The sequence below is a fragment of the Heterocephalus glaber genome, unplaced genomic scaffold, assembly GCF_053883595.1.
Source record: "Heterocephalus glaber isolate CG9 unplaced genomic scaffold, H.glaber_assembly_v1.0 deba00001504, whole genome shotgun sequence".
Classification (NCBI taxonomy): Eukaryota; Metazoa; Chordata; class Mammalia; order Rodentia; family Bathyergidae; genus Heterocephalus; species Heterocephalus glaber.
In genome coordinates this window covers 3,228,564-3,246,803 of record NW_028258324.1, presented here as the reverse complement: position 1 = coordinate 3,246,803, position 18,240 = coordinate 3,228,564, and the positions used below count along the sequence as shown (strand labels likewise).

At 44.8% G+C, this 18,240-nt stretch overlaps 1 protein-coding gene and 1 pseudogene across 1 annotated transcript; one reads left to right on the top strand and one right to left on the bottom strand.

The window, feature by feature from the left end:
- Positions 1 to 11: 11 nt before the first annotated feature.
- On the bottom strand, positions 12 to 3,320 carry LOC101708324 (EF-hand calcium-binding domain-containing protein 14-like; annotated as a pseudogene).
- Positions 3,321 to 7,828: 4,508 nt separating this feature from the next.
- Cimip7 (ciliary microtubule inner protein 7) lies at positions 7,829 to 17,994 on the top strand. The gene is given in 5 exon segments (XM_021261515.2): positions 7,829 to 8,017; positions 9,532 to 9,645; positions 16,407 to 16,463; positions 16,877 to 17,247; positions 17,249 to 17,994. Coding segments are annotated over 5 exon segments (591 nt in total). The 5' UTR covers positions 7,829 to 7,990; the 3' UTR covers positions 17,271 to 17,994.
- The last annotated feature ends 246 nt before the right edge of the window (positions 17,995 to 18,240 follow it).

Genomic DNA, 18,240 nt, shown 5'->3' with positions numbered 1-18,240 from the left:
TCTTCGCAGTTTTAAAATATAAGATCATACTAGCTTCAGGAAATCATAAATTTCTGAACATTGTATTATAAGTAAAATGATTTTCTTTTTTAAAAAAATAACTTTTTATATAGTTTTTTCAAACAAGTTGAAAGGTGGCTGTGTCTGCTCCAGTCATTTGGAGGACTGAGGGCTGATGGGTAAGTAACAGTTGTTTTTGTTAGCAAGTAGATTTTAAGTTGTCCAGAGTATATATCTATTTCTAAAATATGTCTGATACAGTTAGACACCTAAAGCTACTCTTAGCCCTAAGAACAAGTATCTTCCATCTCCATTGGAATCAAATACTCTCAAATTCTCTAGTTCTGGTATGGCAGAACCTAGGGAGTTCCAAATTTCCTGGTAGGTCAGTTTCCCATCCACGTCCTGGCCAGTCTTGTGGAATAAATCCTGAAGATCTTCAGTGCTAGAAATTCCTCGTAGGGAGATAGGTCTTAGTTGAGCAGCTTTCTCAATTTGGTCTCCAAGAAATTGTGAAAATTCTGGCAATGATGATGGCTTTGATGTGAAACTGAACTTGCTCTTCATCTGCAGTCTCAGGAGGCCTGTTGCTCTCAGGTTTGTTTGTGAGGGCCCAGATCAGCTGCACCTTCTCTCGTAGCTTGGATACCTGAGAATTTGAACTATCTTTTTTTCTTTGTGATTTGGGTTTTTATGATATTAGTTTTGTTGGTTACTTGATCCAAAGATTCTCGTTTCAGAGTGGCAGCTCTATCACCCATCATGCTGGAGGTCAGGTTTGCTCTCTCTTTTTTTTTTTTTTTTTGGTACCAGGGATCAAACTCAGGTCCTTGTGCTTGCAAGGCAAGCAGCAGAACCACTGAGCTAAATCCCCGGCCCTGCTCTCTTTTCTATCTTGCTTGGAGCAACCATATCACTTTCTATCAGGTTGACTCTTTGGGTAACATTACTGAGCGTTTCATTCATTTCCTTAAGTTTAAGGTCATTCTGTCTCTGGTACACCATTAGGCACTATTTACCTCCTCTAAAGAGTTATGAAGGTGTAGGATATTCTGTTTAAAATTCTCACTGTGGGTTTTATTGTCAAGTTCTGATGTAGCTGAAGATGTTGGAATGATCTGGTTGCTTCCATTGTTCAAGAAGTGCTGATTCATATCACTCTGCAGTAATTCCATTTTTTTATGTGTGTTCATCCACAGTTTTCTGTGTTGTCTCCACAGCAAGATGCATGCTGTTTAAAGTATTGGCAATGGAAGCTACACTCTTCTAAAGTCCCTTTACAGTGTTAGGCAGGCTAATTAGGTCTGCAACTGATTTAACATTGGCTTTGAGGTAGTTTACTGCAGAAGTCAACAGAAAAATGTGCTTATTCATTTCTGTGATGTTGATCCAGATTTTGTCTAAGCCCAGGTCTCCCGATTCAATCTTCTCAAATTGCTTTTGTTTGGTAAGAAGTGATAGGTCTCCCACTACCTCAGGAGCTATTATGTATAGTAGCTGCCCTCTTCCTATCATGCCTTGCCCCCTCCCCTGTGTGACGTCAGCCAAGATGGTTGCTCCCACCAAAGAATAAACCTTTGTTCCCGCCTAGAGAGTAACCTAATACTTGCTCACCTCCTACCACCTAGTGACATCACGGGCTCCTCCATTCCCTAGTCACTACCTCATTCAACCCCGACTCAGCCCCTACAAACCCCACCCCAGTCTCTATAAAAGACTCTCCCTGCCCCCCAGCCATGTTGCTTTTGTCTCTCCTTTGTTCAGAGATACCCCAGCAGATCTAGTCCCCTAATAAAGGCTTGTTGTGGCCTGGTCTGGTCTTGGTCTTTGGCCTTTTACCTGACAAGAAGTTCTTCATTAAATTTGGGGATTTCCTGGAATGAGCTTTTCTGATTAGATTCCATTGTTCTAAATTTTTCCTTGAGGGCATCCAGATCCTCCTTGAGAGCAATTTGCATCCACACCAAGCCAACACAAGCCACATCCCAAGCTGCAAGGATTACAAAAGCACAGAGGGAATAACAGATTTTGCAGCATCCTAAGTAGTCTCCCTTGGCAAAGAGAGAGCGATTTCCAACTCCATCAAATTCCTCTTCCTCCTCTGAGGTGGACTCGAGTCTGGCTCAGGAGGCTCAGTGTGAAGCAGATGGTGGCTGCTAGAGCCTTTCTTGGTCTTCTTTCTCCGGCTGCCTCCAGCCAAACAAATCAATGCATCGAGCTCTTTGTGCTTTTTCATCTTCTTGTGTGGGATGAGTGCAGCATCCACTCCTGAGCTGCCAGGTTCTTACCTGATGCCCAATTCTCCTTTGGCCTTGGAGCCGCCTTCCAGGGTGGGAAATCCTGGGCCAGAGCCTCCCTGGTCATTCCCACCCAGGAGGTGGGACTGACCAGAATCCCTGGGAGCTGGAGAAAGCCCAGGGGAAACTGGAACTCAGATGAGTAGAGGAAGTCACATAGAGATCGCCAAAGAGCTGGTGATTGAAATGGATAAAGGCCTGGACATGGAGTGTCAGTTAAAGCAGGGATGGGGGGGTGGGGGCTGAGTGAAGAATTAAAAATTCGAAGCTTTGGGCCGGGGATTTAGCTCAGTGGTTCTGCCGCCTGCCTCGCAAGCACAAGGACCTGAGTTCTCTCCCCGGTACCAAAAAAAAAAAAAAAAAATTCACAGCTTTATTAAGTTCAGCAATATTTCTAACAGTGTTCCAGGAGCTAGGGAACACACGGGATATGGACTTCGGACCTCTGGGACAGGTTTTCTGACTGAGAGAAAAGAAACTTATTCTTGAATGGGAGAAGGGAGAGTAATGCAAAGTAAGACAGTAGGAGCTCTCCAGTCCCTGGCAGGAGAGGTGGCAGGGCTGTGTGTGTGTGTGTGTGTGTGTGTGTGTGTGTGTGTTGTCTAACCAGTACAACCCCGGCACTGCCTGGTGCAGAAAAAATACCTGGGCCAGGAAGCCAGCTGAGGTTAGGAGTAATCACCATTCTTTGGCTTCTGTCCTCAGTTTGAAGGAGCTTGGCTCAAAGGTATTGGCCGAGATGAGCCAGTCCCGCACCTGGGAGACCCTAGCCCAACTGTCTGGGCCTGGGGGAGAAGGGGGGCTGGTGCTGGAGGGGCGACCGCCGCTCTGGCCTCCACAAGCGTTCCCTCTGAGTTTGAGGTGTCTGGAAGGGCGACTTCGGCAACTCACACGCGCAGCTTCCACTACAGCAGTGACTCCGGCCCCTACTCCGGCTCTGGGCGCTCCTGACACAGTGGTGGCGGGGGCGGCCACGGGCTCCGGGCCGGGCCATCGCTCTAGCCACCAAAAAAGATTTTTTAAAAAATGTTGAGACAGGGCCGGGGATTTAGCTCAGTGGTTTTCCTGCCTGCCTCGCAAGCGCAAGGTACCGAGTTTGATCCCCGATACCAATAAATAAATAAATAAATAAATAAATAAATAAATAAATAACGTTGAGACGGGGTCTTGCTAGCCTTGAACTCACTATGTACCTCAGGCTGGCCTTGAACTTGCAGCAATCTTTCTACCTGAGCCTCCCAAGTGCTGGGATTACAGGTGTGCACCACCACACCCAGCTTCAAAATTGGAAAAAAATTTTATAGCACAACATTTATTGGTACATTTTAGGCATACATAATGATAACACTCATCATAGGGAATTCGCACCTGTACATGGTACATCCCGCCCCCATTTTCCCTCCCACCCCTCAAGCTCCCTCCCCTCTCTATGTACAAAATCATTGTTTCCATTTTTTTCTTTCTATTTTCACTTTTTTTTCTTGTCCCTTCCTTTCTCCCTCCCTCCTTCCTTGTTCCCCTTCCCATTTGAACATTTTCTTCACATTTCCCAATATCTTTTATACATTTTAATCCTTATTTCCACTTTCATTTTCTCACACCAGAGAAACAATGCAGTCTTTAAACCTGTGTGTCCGATTTGATTTATTTCACTTAAGAGTATGGTCTTGGGCCAGGGATTTAGCTCAGTGGTTTCACTGCCTGCTGCGCAAGCGCAAGGACCCAAGTTCAATCCCCGGTACCAAAACAAAACAAAACAAACAAACAAAAAAAGTATGGTCTCAAGGTGAATCCATGTAGCTAGAAATGTCTCAAGCTTATCCTTCTTTTGGATCTAAGATCCATTGAAGGTTCCTAGATTGTACCTGGGTTTTTTTGTTTGTTTGGTGGTACCAGGGATCAAACTTAGGACCTTGCATTTGCCAAGCAGATGCAGCACCACTGAGCTACATCTCTAGCCCTAAGCTTATCCTTCTTTGTGGCAGAGTAGTACTCCATTATATAAAAAAAACTCATCTTCTTTATCCATTCATTAGTTGATGGGCATTTGGACTGTTTCCAAGATTTAGCTATTACAAACTGGTGCTATAAAGATGGGTGTGTTGGGCCGGGGATTTAGCTCAGTGGTTCTGCTACCTGCCTCGCAAACGTAAGGACCCAAGTTCAATCCCCGGTACCAAAAAAAAAAAAAAAGATGGGTGTGCATATATCACTGAGTGTGTGGTGCTTTTAATTCTTCCAGGAAGATACCAAGAAGAGGAATTGCTAGGTCAAATGGAACCTCTAGGTTTAGATTTTTGAAAAACCTGCACACTGATTTCCACAGTGTTTGCACCAGTCTACACTCCCACCAACAGTGGAGAAGGGTTCCTTTTTCCCCACAGCCCCTCCAGTATTTGTTACTGTTGATTTCTTTTTGTTTTGTTCTGTTTTGTGTCGGGGATCAAACTCAGGTCCTTGCGCTTGCGAGGCAGGCAGTGGAACCACTGAGCTAGATCCCTGGCCCCAACTGGTTGATTTCTTGATAACACCCACTCTTTCTGGAATGAGATAGAATCTCAGCATTGTTTTAATTTGCATTTCATGAATGACCAGTGATGTTGAACATTAAAAAAAAATTTTTTTTTGGTACCGGGGATCAAACTCAGGACCTTGAGCTTGCAAGGCAGGCACAGTGCCACTGAGCTAAATCCCCAGCACTTAAACAGAAATTTTTTTGGTACTGGGGACCAAACTCGGGACCTTGTGCTTGCAAGGCAGGTGATGACACCACTGAGCTAAATCTCCAGCCCTAAAAAAAAATTTTTTTGAGACAAGGTCATGCTATATATAGTTCAGGCTGACCTTGAACTCACTATATAGTTCAGGCTGGCCTCAAACTCATGGCAATCCTCCAGCCTCAGCCTCCCGAATCCCGGGATCCACCATACTCAGCAAAAAATTTTTTTAAAGGGTTGGAGATTTAGCCCAGTGAGAAAGTCCAGGCTTTAATCCCAAGTACCAAAAAAAAAAAAAATGTGCTGGGATGTGGCTCAGTGGTACAGCACTTACCTAGTGTGTACCAGCCCCTGTGTTCAATCTCCAGTAATGAAAGAAAAAAGCCAAGTTGTAAAAAGATACAGAGTATATAATTTATAATATAGACTTGCAAAATAATGTCATGTTTTATTTGTGGATACAAATATATGAACTAAAAGCTATGTCCAATTCAAGGACCAGGACAGCTAGTAATGTGGCCCCACAAGAATGTCAACTTTTAACATTGTAATGTGATGCTTGATGATATTTTTCATGACCTGATTGTACACTGCTCAAACAAGGACCGCATGGGTGACAACAGATCTCATGGAGGGCACAATTCAGTATTACCTCTGCCTACTGCACCTGTGACATGTCAGTGACATCAAAACTTGGAAACTTGTGTGTATCAGGTGTTCCATGTCCTGTGCCAACTGGCCATTCAAAGGCAGCAATTCCACCTACCTACACAAGTTATGTGCCTGTGAAGATGGAATTTATTGTTATTAAGCTGACACGCACATGTTCTCATTTAATTATCAATGCTCATTCATAGTCATTTTAGTATTTCAGGGTGATTACAGCTCAGTTTTCTAGTCATCTCATTGTCAGGCTACTTAGGTTTTCTCCTATACAAGTTGAGCATCCCTCATATGAAGTCTCCAAAATCTGAAATATTCCAATATCTGAAACTTTTTGAGTGCCAACATGATGTGATTAGTGGATAATTCTACACAACTCATGTGATGGATAATGATTAAAACTCCCTCAAGTGCACTAAAAATATAAAGCCAGGAGTGGTTATGTTTGCTGAGTAGTAGTCCCTGCTGAGGCTTAGGAGTTCAAGGCCAGCCTGGGAAACATAGAGAGATCCCATTTCAAAAAAAAAAAAAAAATAGGACTGGGATTTAGCTCAGTGGTGCTGTCCCTGCCTCACAAGCGCAAGGTCCTGAGTTCAATGCCCAGTACCAGGAAAAAAAAAAACCATAATTACATTCAGCCTATATGTATAAGGTATATATGAAACACAAATTTCATGTTTAGAGTTCAGTTCTTAGCCAAGATACCTCATTATACATACAGATATTTCATAATCTCAAATGCTATAAAATCTAAAACATTTCTGGTCCCAGGCATTTGGGATAATTTTATCACCATGAGTCCCACCATGAGCTCTGCAGGACAGCTAGACTGAGGTCAATTTTCTTAACATTATGACATTATGGCTGGTTCCAGGGCCACCGACAGGATCTAAGTGTTTCCTAGCGTTGAATTTTTTTTTTTCGAGCCAGTGTCTTGTTATGTATTTCAGGCCAGCCTTGAGCTCACTATGTAGTGCAGCCTGCCCTTGAACTCACTGCAAACCTCCTGCTTCTGCTTCCTGAGTGCTGGGATTACTGGTGTGTGCCACCACGACTGACTGTTAGGTTTTTTCACTGGCACATTTTTAGAGGTTGATTGCCTACTGTTCAGATCTCTATTAACAAATAAAATAGAACATCAATAACTTTTCCAAGTGAAGCAGGACTTAAAGAACAAGTTCTTCCCAGCCTTGGACAATTAACCCCACTTTGCATCACCCCCCGCCCCCGACCCCTTAGCTGTAATTTCTTCTTCTGGTAGTATCATCTTGTTCTCACAAGATTCACAAGGCTCTATCTTCTTTCAAGGCTATTACTGTGTGATATGTGAATAACTGCCTTTGTCACACTTCTGTAACCTAACTTGACCACCCCACCCCCCAGTTACACGTCACTGGAAAGACTAAACTCCCTTCAACCAAATGTATAAAAACTAGAACTTCTCTTTGTTTGTTGCTGTTCCTTTGGACAGGAGTTCATTAAGCCAGTGTTCACCTAAAACCTGAAATAAATCCTCTTGACTCCCATTGGAGACAGGAGAGCCTGTCTCTTGGAATTCTGCAACACCGGGATAGCTCAGAATGGAACCAATATGTCAAATCTTTGCATGTTTCTTCTCATGGTACTCTGTTATGTTCTCCTCCTTCACTCAGGTCCTTGTAATATTTACCTGTCACAATTAGTATTCCCATATTCCCAATCACATGAACTCCGAACAGATAAGTTGACAGAGCCTTATTTTGAAGCAGCAATTTTATCCTAAGAACCACTAACCTGTTTAACATCTCTGAATCCATGGAATGCTTTCTAAATTTATATCTCTGGCAATGTGGTTGCATAGGTTTTAAAATGCAGGAGTTACCTCTAAAAGTTTAATTTTTTTTTTTGATATTTTGAGACAGTGTCTTCCTATGTAGTTTAGCCTGGCCTTGAACTAGGCTGGCCTCAAACCGAGATCCTCCTGGTTGGGATTACAGGTGTGCACCACCATACCTTGGTCTTTAATATTTCATTGACTATGAAAAGGAAATTTCATTCATTGTGAATCTATCAGATTCCACTGTGGAGCCCTATGTGTTTATATAAGGGCTCCCCCAGGCTGATAATGCAAAGGATGTCTCTCACAGAGAGGAAAAAACAGAGCAACAAAAACAAAGGACCAGGCCATGGGCTGCCTCAATAAACAGCAGTATTGTGCAGTCACAACCTCCTTCTGTCACTAAGGAACAAGAAGTTGACCTCCTGAGGTTCTCTTTCCTCAGATGTGACCTCAACAAAAGGAAAATTTGCCTTTTCTGGTTCCTTCCTGGAAAGATGGAAAGTGCTTTAGTAGGCTCCTGGGTAAAGTACACTTTATAGTTAACCTTGGCACCTGCCCCTGGGGTTGGACATAAAATCTGAGTCATAAGGGTGAAGTAAGAAGGTTTCATCCAGCATCCAGGCTGGTGGAGGACACTGAGCTGTTCTCTTACCCTCTTTCATTCGGAGATCACCCCTGAAGACTGCTTAGTCTTCCTGACATCATGGCCCCTTCTATACATCCTCATTTCCTGAATACAAGGTTCACCAGCTGAACCTCCTACTTCTCTCATCACCCCCTTTATTCCCATTTCACTATTAGAACTGACCTCCCAAACTTCTGGAATTTGACTGCTTTCTAATCTGGGAATATCTTAGGTCAATAATTGTAGGTTTTGCCCCTTTTATTTCCACAACCCAGCTCCTTGCCTGCAACCCAGTAAATACTATTAAGCAAAACTAGGAAGCAAATGGTTCTTAATAGTAGAGGGGTGGACAGATAAATAAGGTGACCTGTTTTCAATTGAGTGAAAACACATGGGGCTTCTCAGGGCTATTGAAGAGTCTACTATGGTGGCCAGAGGCCAGACTCAGGACAAGTTCCTTTGCTAGGATTGTGATTGTGGAGGACACTCCTATCCTCAAGGGAACTCAGCCGAGAAAGACTGGGCCTTCCGAGTTCCCAGATTTCCCATAAGGTGTCCACCCAAAGACATCAGCACAGTAAGAGTCTTTCTTAGATCCCTGATAGGTGGTCATTTCTGTCTTCTGTCAGTCTCTCTCTCTCTCTCTCTCTCTCTCTCTCTCTCTCTCTCTGTCTCTCTCTCTGTCTCTCTGTCTCTCTCTCTCTCTCTCATTCTTTCCAGAAGTTATTCTCTGTTGGTTAAATACTTCATTTGGAAAGTTTCTCCCTTGCTTTGGTGCTCCAAGTTCAGAATGACCCAGAATAGCAGACAGTAGGGAAAATGGGTGTTCATAACTTTGTCAGTAGATGTGGAAGGATCTATTCCCCTTGATTTTGGAGGACCCATGGTCCACTATTAACACTGTGGGAAGGACAGCAAGGGGGACTTACTCTCAGATTCCTTAGACAAGGACCACACCACTGGACAGTGGCCCTGCCCATAGAAGTCTGCTCTAAATAAATGGTGCCACTGTCTCACACACACAGCTCTCCCAGGTGGGTGAGCATAGGTGAGGTAAACTGCCCCAATAATGGCCCCTGATGGCCCTTTCCAGGAGTGTTCCACCTCTTTAGATTATTTCTATTCTTTTTTATTTTTTTGTTAAATTCTTTTATTAGTACATTTTAGGTATACAACATCTATTCTTTTTTTTAATTAAAAAAATTTTTTTTCCAATACCAGGGATCAAACTCAGGACCTTGCTCTTTCGAGGCAGGTGCAGCGGCACTGAACTAAATCCCCAGCCCTAGATTATTTCTATTTTTCAGAAACTCCAGAGAGGAGCTTCTGACCTGGCTTCTCTGAAACTCTCAGGCGATGCTCTGAGGACTGATGTCAGTGGGCTTTAACCTCATGACTGCTTTGTTATAGCACAACAGTGGCTTCTACGGGCACTCTAGAGGCCAAGTCAAGAGTGAAAGTGCTGGAGGGTATCGCCGTGCGGCCAAGCCCCAGCCCCCAGCAGCATTCCTGCAGCGATCTCAGGTACAAGAGACTCTTCCTGGCTTTCCCAGCTCCAAGAGCATCATTCCAGACCTTTCAGAACCAGCCTGACAGCCACTCTAGCCCTGGGATAGACAGGCAAAGAGGCTTATTCTTCCCTGAAATGTCACATATTCCCTCTAATGACAGGGTAGAGAAGAGTAGGTGCAGTCTTGCCGAACAGTCTTGTTCACTGCCCCTTCCAGGGAAAAGAACCCAAGCGCAGGAAGGGTGGGTAGAACTACTGGGGGGAAAGCCTTCATATGCCAGGAAGGAAATCTTGAATTTGCTGAACTGCCCTCAGGCTCAGATTCCTTGATGCCATGAAAGCCTATTGTCAGCTCACAGGCAGTCTTGCAGTCCAGGGCCTCGGAAATGAGTAGGAGGCACTTTTTTTTTGGTACTGGGGATTGAACTCTGGACCTTGTGCTTGTGAGGCAGGTGGCAGCACCACTGAGCTAAATCCCCGGCCCAGGAGGCACTTCTTGTTGGGCAGGGAAGTAATGTAGGAGGTGACTGGGTACCAGCTCACACATCTAGCTAGGGAAGAATGGAAAGAAATGATGGCAGAGGCATCTCAGAGTGGCCAGAACAAGTTTCCAGAGAAGAGAGGGATGCTGGGCTCTAGGCACTCCACCATATAGAGGAAAGGGAGCCTGGTGATATGTGCTTTCAGATCTACCTCCTAAGCAAGAGCAGGGTGGAGGGAAGCCCAGAGCAACCTGAAGGGTGCCTGAAACATACTTTAGCTCTGGCAGTTTTTTGTTTCCTAGCCTCTTGCCAGGTCCTACTGGAGCTTCCATCCCAGATTCTTCAGGAATTACTTTCCTAGGCTGAGAGTAGGGTCCTGGAGGCTACTATATTTTGCAACCTGAATTTCTATAGTATTTTAGTATTTCCAGTTGGAAGGACTGCCTGGCACTGCCTACCAAGCCAGGCCCAAATGCAGCTCTCTAGACTGCCCATTAGGGGCCATCTCTCTTTTTTTTTTTGAGACAGTGTCTCATTATGTAGTTCAGACTGGCCTTGAACTCACTACATAGCCCAGGAACTCACTATGTAGCACCATGTACTTGCAGTGATCCTCCTGCCTCAGCCTCCCAAATGGTGGGATTACCAGAATGTGTCACCATGCCTGGCTAGGAGATATCTCACTTTTCAGAGTAATAGATAAGGGACAATACAAGGACACAAGTAACTCAGAGCCTTCCTGCTGGATGTTTGCTCTAGCCCATAGTGGCAGCTCTTATCCCAGAAACCAGAATATCCTCTCAAGCTGTCAAACCCATACCCCAGGAACAGACATGTAGAGTACATGTTTTAGCTACTGATCAGAGCAAAGACTTGCAGAATTAACTAGCATTATCAGCAGCTCCAAATAACATGATCTGTGTTTTGGGCTCAGGTTGCATAAATGTCAAATCTCATGGCTCTTTCTAGATTTACTAAATTTGGGGGGGGGGTACCTGGGATGGAACTCAGGTTCTTGTGCTTGCAGGGCAGGCAGCGGAACCACTGAGCTAAATTCCCAGCAACTCTTTCTAGATTTAGAGCTGTTTTAATTAATAGAACTTCTCAGGGAAGATGCACATTTTACTTTTTCATTGATTGGGACATACCAGGATTCAGTTGGCTGATTGCAGCTACTGTTGTTGAAAGCCTTTCTAAGATGTGGCATTTATTTTCCTTTGGGGGAGGTAAAAATTTTGTCTGTGACATTCAGGTGCAAGAAAATTATTTTTTCTTTTTCATGTTTCTTCTGAACTATATTGATCTATTTATTCTAGCCTTCACTTGCCTATCCCTGTTTATCTTTGTTCCTAAAGTCAAACACTGGTCCAGGAGACTTACCAATGGGGGCAGGTCCTCATCTGTAGTGCCAAAACTGCTCTGCCCCTAGTGTGCCCCACACTTTGGTCTGACATAGAGGTTCCTTTCTCAGCACCCACTGACTGTGACACCCAGACTCCACAGGGCCCTTGGTCACCCACATACAAATACTGCCTCCTCCCAGGAAACCTACCTCTGCCCTCCAAGACCTCTGAAACAGGGAATCAGAGGTCTAGACCCAGCCGCTTAGAAAATGTAGGTTTCACCACCTCCATGAGAAAGGGGCCCCTACCATTTTAGAAACAAGGATGCAAGTGATAATTCTCAGCAGCAAGAATACTCAGAAGAGCCTAGGCTGTAGAGGAAATGACTATTTTTCTTGCTAGGCTCCCACAGTTTTGAGAGAGCAAACTTGAATCAGTGGGAGTTGACAGATTATCCTGGCACTGTAGGCATAATGAGCTGCCTACAACAGCAGAGGCACTCATTCTAGAGCAGTGTACAGTTCTGAGGACATTGAGACGGGTGAAAAACTGAGAGGCTATTGGGACTTGTCCCAGGCTCCCAGATTTTTTAAAATTAAAACTTTCATTGAGATGATTAAAGATTCATAAGCAGTTATCAGGCCTAATAAACAAAATTCTCTCCTTCATTTTGCCCATTTTCCTTCAGTGATAACATTTTCCAAAGCTGTGGTATATCAAAACTAGGGGTCCAGGGATTTCATTCAGTGGCACCGCACCTGCCTCGAAAGTTCAAGGTCCTGAATTTGATCCCCTGTACCAAAAACAAAAAACAAAAAACTCAAAAAACTAGGATGTTGACATTGATGCAGTCCACCAATCTCATTCAGATTTCATTTTACTTGCACTTATTTGTGTGTTAAATCTATAAAATTTTATGGTCTGTGTGGGTTCATCTATCCACCACCATAGTTTAGATTCTGACCAACATAACAAGGATCACTGGTGCTGTACTTTTATCTCCATCTGCCCGCCTTCCATTCCTTCCCCCTTCTCTGTCCCTATAGATCTCTCTTCCATTTGTAAAAATTGATCACTTAAAAATGCTATATTGGGCTGGGGATTTAGCTCAGTGGTTTCACCGCCTGCTGTGCAAGCACAAGGACTCGAGTTCGATCCCCAGTACCAAAAAAAAAAATGCTATATTGGGGGCCGGGGATTTTGCTCAGTGGTTCTGGCACCTGCCTCGAAAGCACAAGGTCCCAAGTTCGATCCCTGGTACCAAAACAAAATGCTATATTGGGCCAGGGATTTAGCTCAGTGGTTCCACCACCTGCCTTGTAAGCCCAAGGACCTGAGTTCGATCCCTGGTACCCTCCCCCCAAAAAGCTGTATAGTCAGATGTGGTGGTGCATGCCTGTAATCCCAGCACTTTGGAGGCTGAGGCAGGAGGATCACCTCGAGTTCAAGGCTAGCCTGGGCTATATAGTGAGTTCAGGGCTAGCCTGAACTACAAAGGGAGACCCTGCCTCAAAAAAACAAAATAGGGCTGGGGATTTAGCTCAGTGGTTTCACTGCCTGCTGCGCAAGCACAAGGACCCAAGTTTGATCCCTGGTACCAAAAAAACCAAAACCAAAATGCTATATAAATAGAATAATACAGTATGCAACATTTTGAGATTGATTTTTCTTGCTCATTATAATTTCCTAGAGTCATCCAAGCGTGTATCAATAGTTCATTTCTTCATTACTGAGTAGTATTCCATGGCACATATGTGCCAGTTTGTTTAACCATTCAATATTAGATATCTAAAATGATTCCAGTTTTTTGGCTTTATAAATAAAGCTGCTATGAACATTTGGGCACAGATTTTTTTTGGTGAACATGAGTTTTTATTTTTCTGGGATAAATGCCCAGAAGTACAATTGCCGGGTCATATGGTGGTTGCATGTTTAGCTTTTTAAATAAACTGTCAAGCTGTTTTCCAGAGTGGCTGTACCATTTCACATTTCCACCAGCAATGCATGAATGATTTAGTTTCTTTGCTTTCTCACTAACATTTGGTGTTGTTTCTATTTTTAATTTTAGTCATTCTGATAGACAGTAGTGATATTTCATTGTGGTTTTGATTTGCATTTCCCTACTATTTAATGATGTTGAACATCTTTTGATGTGTTATCTGCCATCTGTCTATTCTTTTTGGTGAAATAGCTTCCTGTTGTTTGCCCATTGTCTAATTAGATTATTATTTTTTTTGTTGAGATGGTGGAGTTCTTTCTATATTTTATTTTATTTTATTATTTTTTTTGGTAACAGGGATCAAACTCAGGACCTTGCGCTTTCGAGGCAGGCATGGTGCCACTGAGTTAAATCCCTGGCCCATTCTATATTTTAGATACTAGTCCTTTGTTGGATATGGGTTTTTTTGTTCTTTGGTTTTTGTTTTTTGTACCAGGATCAAACTCGGGACCTTGTGCTTGCATGGTAGGTGGAAGCCACTGAGCTAAATCCCTGGCCCTCACATAGATTTTCTTTTTTTTTTTTTGGTACTGGGGATCGAACTCAGGACCTTGAGCTTTCGAGGCAGGTGGCAGAACCACTGAGCTAAACCCTTGGTCCTCACATAGATTTTCATAGGGCAAATTTAAAAAAAAATTTTTTTTTTGGTACTGGGGATCGAACTCAGGACCTTGCACTTGAGAGGCAGGTGCTGGAACCACTGAGCTAAATCCCCGGCCCTTAAAAATTTTTTCTGATGAGTCCAATTTATTTTTTCTTTTATAGCTGTTTTGGTGTCAAGTCTGAAAACTTTTTACCTTAGCTTCAGAGTCTGAAGATTTTTTTGTTTCCTAAAAGGGTCCTGGGATTGTTTTGTTTTGTTGGTTGTTTTTGTTTATTTTGCTTTGGTGTTGAAGATTGAACCCAGGACTTTGCACATGCCAACCCCATGCTCTATCACTGAGCCCTGAGTTTCTGTTTTATCACCTTGCTTCATGAGGAATGAAAGGTAAAGGTGGCTGGTTTCCCATCTTCAGAGTTTACTTTCTGTTTAGAGGCTACCACTGTAGTATAACAAGAGGTCCCAAAAGGGGAGACTCTAAAAGACATACTGCAGACTCTACCTTGACTGGTTCAGGGATCTGGGATGGAGCCAGCCCTTGGTCTGTGTGTGCATGCATATGTGTGTCTGCACATGCACGGATGCTGTGTAGTGCCGAGGATCAAAGCCGGGTACCTCAAGTATGCTAGGCAAGCACTCTACTAAGGTACATCCCAGGCACCCAGCCCCTGCATTTTATCTGGGAACCTGTTGTCAACCATTGCTCATACCTCCAACCCAGCCAAGCCCAATTTCACCAGATCCAACCTCTTCAGGTCTGTAACATTCCAAGTGGATGGGGGAGGGATGGCTCTAGAGGCAGATAGCAGGCACAATGACAAGGAGTTGGACTTGGGAGACATTCCTGCCAAGGTCTAGAAGCCTCAATATTACGTGGTCTTTCTCTGCTTGGGAATAGAGCAAGGCTTTCTGGCCCCAACTAAGCCCAAGCAAATACCCTGGGGCTGAAATCTTCTGTTCTCATCCATTGGTTTAACAGCAAATGTTTATTGAGCACAATGTCAGGCATTGTTCTCAGTGTTGAAGTTAGAGATGTGAGCATGACAGACAATAACCTTTACCTACAAAGAGCTTATGTTCTATGCGGGGCAGGAGGGTCAGATGATAGGAAATAATATATAACTATAGAGTGTTAGGAGGTAAAAAATAGAGTTGGGGGGCCGGGGATTTAGCTCAGTGGTTCTGGCGCCTGCCTCACAAGCACAAGGTCCTGAGTTCAATCTCTGGTACCAAAAAAAAAAAAGTTGGGGACATGGGATTACTCTCACAGTGCTCAAGGAAGGTATTTCCTGAGAGAATTAAGAAGGTTTTTTTGTTTTTGTTTTTTTTGGTACTGGGGATGGAACTTGGGTCCTTTCCCTTGCAAGGCAGGCGATGGAACCATTGAGCTAAATCCCCGGCCCCGAGAAGTAAGAAGTTTTATGGCTAGCTGAGGGAACAGGTGGTGCAAAGGCCTGAGAAGCAAATCCCTGGCATGTCTGAGTAGGGAGAAGGCCCATATGGCTGGAAGTAGAACTAATAGGGAAGGGTCAGTAGCTTGTGGGTCTTATGGACCACTATGATGACTTTGGCTGTTGTGGACTTTTGGCAAAGATGTGACTGGATTAATGTGCTAAAAATTTCTAGACAGACTGGAGCGGTAAGCTTGAAAGAAGGGACACTAGGCAGGAAACTTAGAATAATTCGGGCAACAGAGGAAAGTGGTTTGAATCAGAGAAAGCCATTGTAATTCCTGGGTACACTTGGAAGGAATTATCAACAAGATTTCCTGCCACATTAGATGTGGAATGAGAGAGAAAAGAACAAAGGGAACTCTGAGGTGTTTGGCAGGATCTAGCTGTCATATCCTGAGCTGGGGCTATACAGAGTCTGGGGGATGATCTGAAGCTCAGTCATGTGTTTAGAGATGTTCTGCCTGCTATTAATACAGAAATGTGGAGAAGGCAGTTGGCTATTTTTGTGCCTGGGGTCCAGGAATCACCTTGAGCTAGAGACAGAAGTTTCAGTTTCCAGATGGCATTTAGGGCCCAGGATGTGGGTGCGCTGTCGAAGGAGTAAGTGTGGATGGAGGGAGAAGAGAAGACTGAAATCCAGTCCTGGGCAATCTAGAGTAAAAGGCCCCACTCATGGAAGGATGCCCGACAGAAGCCTCAGCCCAGAGACTTCAAAGGTTTTTAGTTAGGACAAATCCCAGGTCATGTCCTAGGAGTGAGGTGCTGCTTTAATGTGCCTTTGACCTTTCAGGGTGTTAACACTGTAGCAGTTGAGGGGTGGTTTCCTGTAGTTTCCCCCTAATAAAGACCCTGAGGCACTATCTGGGGAATTAAGTATCATCCCTCTTTTTTTCAAGGAACCAGCACAGCAACACTTCTTCTCCAAGCATGACAACCGCACTTCCTATGACAAAGTGAGTACTAGGGAGGAAGGAGAGAGGATGGTCCTTTGGCCTAGGTGGAAGTAGAGGGCAGAGCAGGTGGTGGGGTGGCAGGGAAAGACATTGAGGGGAGCAGGCACTCCATAAAAAGGTAGAGTACCTCTCTCCTCCATAACCTTTATTCTCTGGGAAACAGTACATTCCCCAAACAGAGGCAGCACCTCTGCATTGATTTCCTCAGCCAGCTTCCTTGACAATACGGGAATGTCCTGGGGCCCACTGACGGGCTTCACACTGGAATAGACAGCATCACTGAGGAGGCAGTCAGTGAAGCCAGGGTAGGGGTAGGGCCTGCACAGGCCAGGCATCATAAGACTTGGGATTAGGTGGGGCCCATGGAGATGCCAGGGGCCGACTGTGGGCTAAGGGCCTGTACCACTGGGGAGGGCCCTTACTGTCTGCTGCAGGGAACTGGAAGGCAGAAAGATCTGAAGCGTCTGTGGCAGAGGCACACCTTCTTGCGCTGTGCACCCTGTGAGCTGGAGCTGAGCCAGCAGCAGCCCCTGAAATCTTCCTACCAGTCTGATTTCCAGTCAGGCTCAGGACTTGATAGCCTTCCGCAGCACCATGTTCACTTTGTGCAAATCCAGCCTCCCTATGTCAGTACTACCTACCAGCGAAATTTCTGCCAATCATCCCTTGGTGGTCGCTGTGGCAGTGACAAGATAGGGCCGCAAGTGCCTGTCACTGACACAATGCCTGACCTCCCAGCAATCCCAAGACCCAAGCTACTGCAGCACTACCTTCACCCTGGGGTCTGAGTGCCTACACTGGTCCTGAGCATTAAACAAGGTCAGCTGACATACAGCCTGCCTGTACTTGCAGCCCAAAAGGTCTCAGGAGCTAGTGTGCAGTGGTGGGCAGCCAGGCCCAGAGCCTGATTCCCATGGCACTTGAGTATATGGTCTCCACATGCTGGGCTGTGGTGGCACTTCCATGGGAGCATTGCCACCAGGTGAGAAAGAGTAAGGCCTGGAAGAGACCCAGCATCCAGAAGGGTTGCCCTGACCAACAATAAGTAGGTCCAAACACTTCTCCACAACTTCAGCAAACAGCTGGAAACTCAGTGTAGCTGCAAGGAAAGCACAGCTAGCAGTTCTACTAGTGGGCACCAAAGGCTGGAGAAGCTGGGCACACACCTGTAATCCCAGCTACTCAGGAGTCCAAGGGAAGAGGATCACAAGTTCTAGGCCAGCCTGGGAAACTGAGGACCTGTCTCAAAATAATAAAAACAAGGGGCTGGGGGTGTCACTCTGTGACAGAGCATTTACCTAGCATGTCCAAGGTACTTGGTTTAATCTCCAGGACAGAATTTAAATAACAAAAGTTAAAAAAGCTAGATGAAGAGACAAAGGCTGACAGCTTCCTCTAGGAGGAGGCCTAGAGGAGTTCGGTGGGTAGCTACACAGACCTGCCTGGGAAATGGCTCCCCACAGCTGACAGAGAGGGAGCCTTGGCTATCACCTGCACTGAACCACCTCTCCCTTCAGCGGTGAGCAGAAGTCTTGAGAAGACACTGTAATGCTGTGTGATTTGGACCCAGAGGTTATTCTAAACCTGTAGAGTTTTATTGTTGTTATTTGAGCTCTTCTTTCTCCATTGGTGTCCCCAATTCCTAAGACAGTAGAGGAGTGCTACTATCCCATGTCATCTAAGGCAAAGCTGAGGGTTAGATGGGGCTGAGATACCAGTTCACTTTGGGGACAGAGGCTAGATACAAGTAGCTCCCTGGAGGGCCTCATCCCTGGGA